Genomic DNA, 4,904 nt, shown 5'->3' on the forward strand with positions numbered 1-4,904 from the left:
ATGTGGATATTATTGGGTTATATATAAAGGTGGAGTGTTGTTTTGTTTTATAAAGAGTGATACCGTGGGCAATTCGTGGCTATGCCATGGGATTTTGTAGGGACTTGACCATACATGAGTGAGCGGTGATTATTGATGTTAGTTCTACAAAAATAAATTTTTAATTTTTAAGACATTGGATTTTGATCCTTCAAATTTTATGACAAGATAGGGGCAGGGACGGGATTTTATTTTAGCAGGATATGAACCCCGAGGGTCTTTCACAATAGAGAGAGGATTTCAATCATAAAATAACGTCGGATCCTTCAAATTAATATATATCTGACCTAAAGATGGAAGTATACGAGCTAGACTATGTCATGATTTCAAGTGGATAACCCGAATGGTGTCTTGCAACTAGTAATCAGGATCTTAATTCTTGAGTTTTAACACATTTAAAAGGGGGTTAAAGTTTGTAAAAGTTACCCACAGGCCACAATTGCTAACCGTATAGCTAGCCACATGCCTCTTGGTCTAGTGCATTGCGTCACGGGTTCCCGTGACCCTTTACACAAGAAATATAAAAACTTTTCCCCCAATTATAATAAATAAAATACTAAAACATACATCGATCAATTAATCATTCAATAGCTAGATAATGTAGATCATATTAAAACAATATAAATGGTGTTATAATAAAAATTAGAAAGATGTGGTGTACGTAAGTACCCCCCACACAATTGACGAGAATTAAAACAAAATTAATAAAGTGATTTGTGAAACACGCACAAAATACAAGCTAGCTAGTGATTAGCTGTTTCGAAGCGTGTTCTCAATTCTCATGTGGTGGTGTACACTAGCTAACACATTTGGCTTTGTGTGTAGCCACTAGCTAGCACACGCAAATAATTCCCACGACTCTATAATTCTAGTCTTTTTCTTCGTTGATTATGTGCATATATGCGTATGTCTATATCTCAACATAAATATGATCAAAATATTTATGAACAAAATAAACACAATATATACTCTGACACTTGTTTATTTTGGATTTAGTACGTTGGTTTGATAAAAATTATAACGAGTTCGAGTAGTTAGTAAACAACAAATTTTGTGAGTCATCTTGTCATCGATGTCACGAACAAACGTGAAAGGCGTCTGAAGTTGCTCGATGTAGATACTGTGAAACTCAAATCAGTAAACAGTTTTAAATATCCTTTAAAAGCTACAGAACTTAAGCTGGAAAAATGAGAGTGCATTTTGTATAATGTGAGTGCTCCTCTAGAGGTTATAAATTTTTTTAGAAGTGCCTAATTAACATGTTTGGGCTTTTGTATGCGAAGTGTACTAAATAATTAAATTGAGTTTGTAACCCATCAGATATGTATGAGAAAAGCTGAATTTAATCTTTTATCATGCAAAAAATGCCAATTCTAAGTCATTGTCGATCTAATTGGCCGATGTGAAGAGCTTAAACGTACCAGAACTGAAATATTACGTGGATATCTTATAGTTGTAATTCATCTGATATTAATATCTCAAATTTGAGACGACATCTAGTATGTAATTATTATGATAACGCCAAATAAAAATATAATATGATAAACTGAAATATGACAACTTTGTCAGTTTTTTTAGACTAGATAAAGCCATAAAGGGGTATCCATTAAAATTTTCGAAGACCAAATTCAGAGGATCAATAACATTTTATAGATTTGGGCTTAAAAGCCCAATTGTTGGTACTCCTTACCATTGGGTTCAAATTTCAATGTAATAAACATCTTTTCAGTTTTTCCAAAAACCTTTTTTTTTTCCGAATAGTTTTCCAAACTTGACTCAATTACTATGATAATTTTTAATTTATTGTCATTCGATAGAAATTGCGTGTATGTTATTATCATTTTATTTTTCATTCCTTGTAATTTTTAAGGAAATCAAAAAAAAAAAACTACGTTTTTTTAAAAAAAATCTGAATTCATCTTTTTTTGCAATATTAAACGATGAATTGAGACAAACAAAGACTATATATTTTATACAAGAAGAATTTTTTTAAAAAATGTACAAATTAAAAAAAATTTAAATTCATATTATCGCTTCAAAATTTCAAATAGCTTCGTAAATTAATTATTTTTAAAAAAACAAATAATGTCATATATGTGTTATCATTGTGCACCAAAGTTAGGGACATGCACGTTTCCTGTGTCCCACCCGTCGTAAACGAAACGTGGTAGAAAAATTTAAAAGTCCAAAATCCTATATTCTCAATAAATTTCATTTTTTTAAATAATGTATATTGATAGATGGTACGATTATTATAATTAAATCAGTTCATTATCCTTTCTAAAACATTTTTTGCAACTTGAAACTTAAAAAATGAGATTATCAAATGAAATCCAAACTCATAAATAATATTTTCATTCATTTATAAATTTTTATATATAATAAAAGAAGCATACACAAGGCCTTCAACCTCACTTTACACCAATAATATTATGTACAAAATTTGAAAGAAAGACCACCTTATAAAACACCAAATTATATCCTATATAACAGCATGCCAAAAATATATGTAAAATGTAATAGTAAATGAGATTTGTCTTTAAGTAATGTTCCAATATTTCATGTATTTAAACAAACGACATGTGCCCAGAAAACTAGTCCCAAATCTGTTTGGGGACACATGTCATTCATCCAAAAACAATAATATTTTATATAAAAACCGATTTATTTTCACATATATATATTATTTCATTTTTTTTAGAAAAATGATTTCAAAAAGTTTCCCATTTCATCTGTACTTTATTAGTTGTGAAATTCAAACTCCCCTGTTTCCTCTGTTCCTGGAAAGATGGCAGCTGCCCCTTATACATCTTTTGTTGCTGCTGCAATTGCACTTTGCAAATGCTTGGATTTCTGACCTTGACCACATCAAGAATTTCAATGTATTTCTGAACCCTTTTCACCTATAATAAAAAACCATATTTCAAGATTTAATTTATGAAAATAAGTTGAAGTATTATTAAAGAAAAGTGGATGGATATAAAATGTGACACCTGCGTCCTTCTTTGTAATTTGACGTCTCCATCAGCAGAAATGGCGTCCAATTTTATGAGTTGAATCATGAATGATTCAATCATGTTCAATAAAACTATATCCTCTACTCTCTTCCCACCATTAATCTCCAATTCAATGGCCGTCACCTACCAAATCAATCAAACAAATGGTAAAACTAAAATCTTTTATAAAAAAAAACCGATTCAACTCATCGGTTAGTTCGTGTGATAGGACGAATAATTGAAAAATAAAAATAACATAGGTATATTTAATGCCAATTATTATAAAACTTGAGTTAAATAAAAGTAAAATGCTAGTAAAGATGAGATGATGTAAAGATGTTTGAATCTCATAATTCGCAAGAAGCGAGTGAAATTATGTTTGAAATAAGCAAAGGCATGAAGCATGCAAAATGGACCCAAATGAGACCTGTTTTGCGAGCTTGTCAACTTCAAATCTAATGCTTGCAATGTCATTTGATGCTTTCTCCATTGTTGCATTCTTGCGAGACTCAACACATCTCCTTTCTTTGCTCAATTCATCTTCAATCAACAAAATCTTGGAGCCATCTTTGACACCAGCCACATCAAGAAAAGCTTTGGAATCCCTCTCCTTATCTTTGAATATCAGCTTCTGATCCTGAGGGTGCAATCCGGTTGCCCCTCCCAACATTTTCTTCAACTCCCCTGAACCCCCAAAAATTGTATAAAATTTGGGCTAAAACTTGAATTTTTTTTTTAATATTGATGTGTTTTTTTATGTGAGGCCTATTCCACTGGGTCCTGTTAGGTGCAAGACGATGGCCAGAAGGGACAAAAAGTTACCTATATGTTGTTTGAGGCCAAATTTAAACGATTTATAAAAATTAAGCAGATAATTTGATTTCCTTTTATCGGCCCCATTTAAAAATAAAAGCAAGAAGATCAACAAGGTATGAGATTTTACCAAAACTTGCTTGAGAACTGAGGATGATTTCATGATAAGATGAGCCATATTTCACATTGACTTTAATGTTAGGCACATGAGTTCTTGAATCTTTACTTCTCTTCTGAACAAACATTCCTCCGGGCCTAACCTCCCATCCGCCCGCCTCCGAGCCGCCGCCTCTCGCCGGAGACGGACACGAAACTCCGGGGATCTTGGGCCTCATCTTCAACATGTAGTCCTTATTCATATTGCACTTAGCTAGACAAAACAAATCTGGGAGTTATAAAGATGTGCCCAAGATTCATTGCAAAATGTATAGAGAAAGCTTGAAACTTTGTGTGTCATCAAGCAATACGCTGAGACCAAAAATTAATGGGAAAAAAATTCAAAGTGCTTGTCTGCTAAGCTAAGAACATACCACGTATAAAGAAAGAACCAAATTCTGCCCCACACTTTGTCTGGCCAACAACAAAAATATGGTCTTTATGTGAGCATATAAAATTGTAAAAACTAACGAAAACTTTCCTTGCATGCTAATTTGTGTTCAGGTCACTTGGAAAGTTTCATCAAAGGATATCATATAATAAACCTTATCGAATAAGAGTTTATTATATATATAGTGAGGAAGAATAATGCGAAAGATAGGACAGTTCCGAGTTTGTATTTTAAATTAAGGTTCATAATTTTATATCATCCGTCGAGTCAGACTGTTGAATATTAATAACCCTAAAAACCCATCAAGTTAACATTTTTTGTTGGACCTTTTTTGGTGACCCGATTGTTACACTTTGGTATCAGATAAACTACACATTAGACTGTATGCGTGTTTATACTACAAGTAGTATCAAATTATACATGCATTCGAGTTTGGAACTTAATTTGCTTTCTGCAATATATAAAATGGCTATTTTATGCTAATTTTTTTATTCCACTTTCAATCATTG

General features: G+C 32.1%; 1 protein-coding gene across 1 annotated transcript; it reads right to left on the reverse strand.

Moving 5' to 3' along the window:
• Positions 1 to 2,381: 2,381 nt before the first annotated feature.
• Positions 2,382 to 4,635, reverse strand: LOC140874823 (BAG family molecular chaperone regulator 3-like). The gene is made up of 5 exons (XM_073278248.1): positions 4,379 to 4,635; positions 3,979 to 4,218; positions 3,463 to 3,719; positions 3,033 to 3,179; positions 2,382 to 2,942 (listed from the first exon to the last, which is right to left on the reverse strand). Exons 2-5 carry the CDS (start codon positions 4,205 to 4,207, stop codon positions 2,751 to 2,753), a joined length of 825 nt encoding a protein of 274 aa, XP_073134349.1. The 5' UTR covers positions 4,208 to 4,218; positions 4,379 to 4,635; the 3' UTR covers positions 2,382 to 2,750.
• Between the last annotated feature and the right edge of the window lie 269 nt (positions 4,636 to 4,904).

This window comes from Henckelia pumila, chromosome 1 (assembly GCF_033568475.1).
Source record: "Henckelia pumila isolate YLH828 chromosome 1, ASM3356847v2, whole genome shotgun sequence".
Classification (NCBI taxonomy): Eukaryota; Viridiplantae; Streptophyta; class Magnoliopsida; order Lamiales; family Gesneriaceae; genus Henckelia; species Henckelia pumila.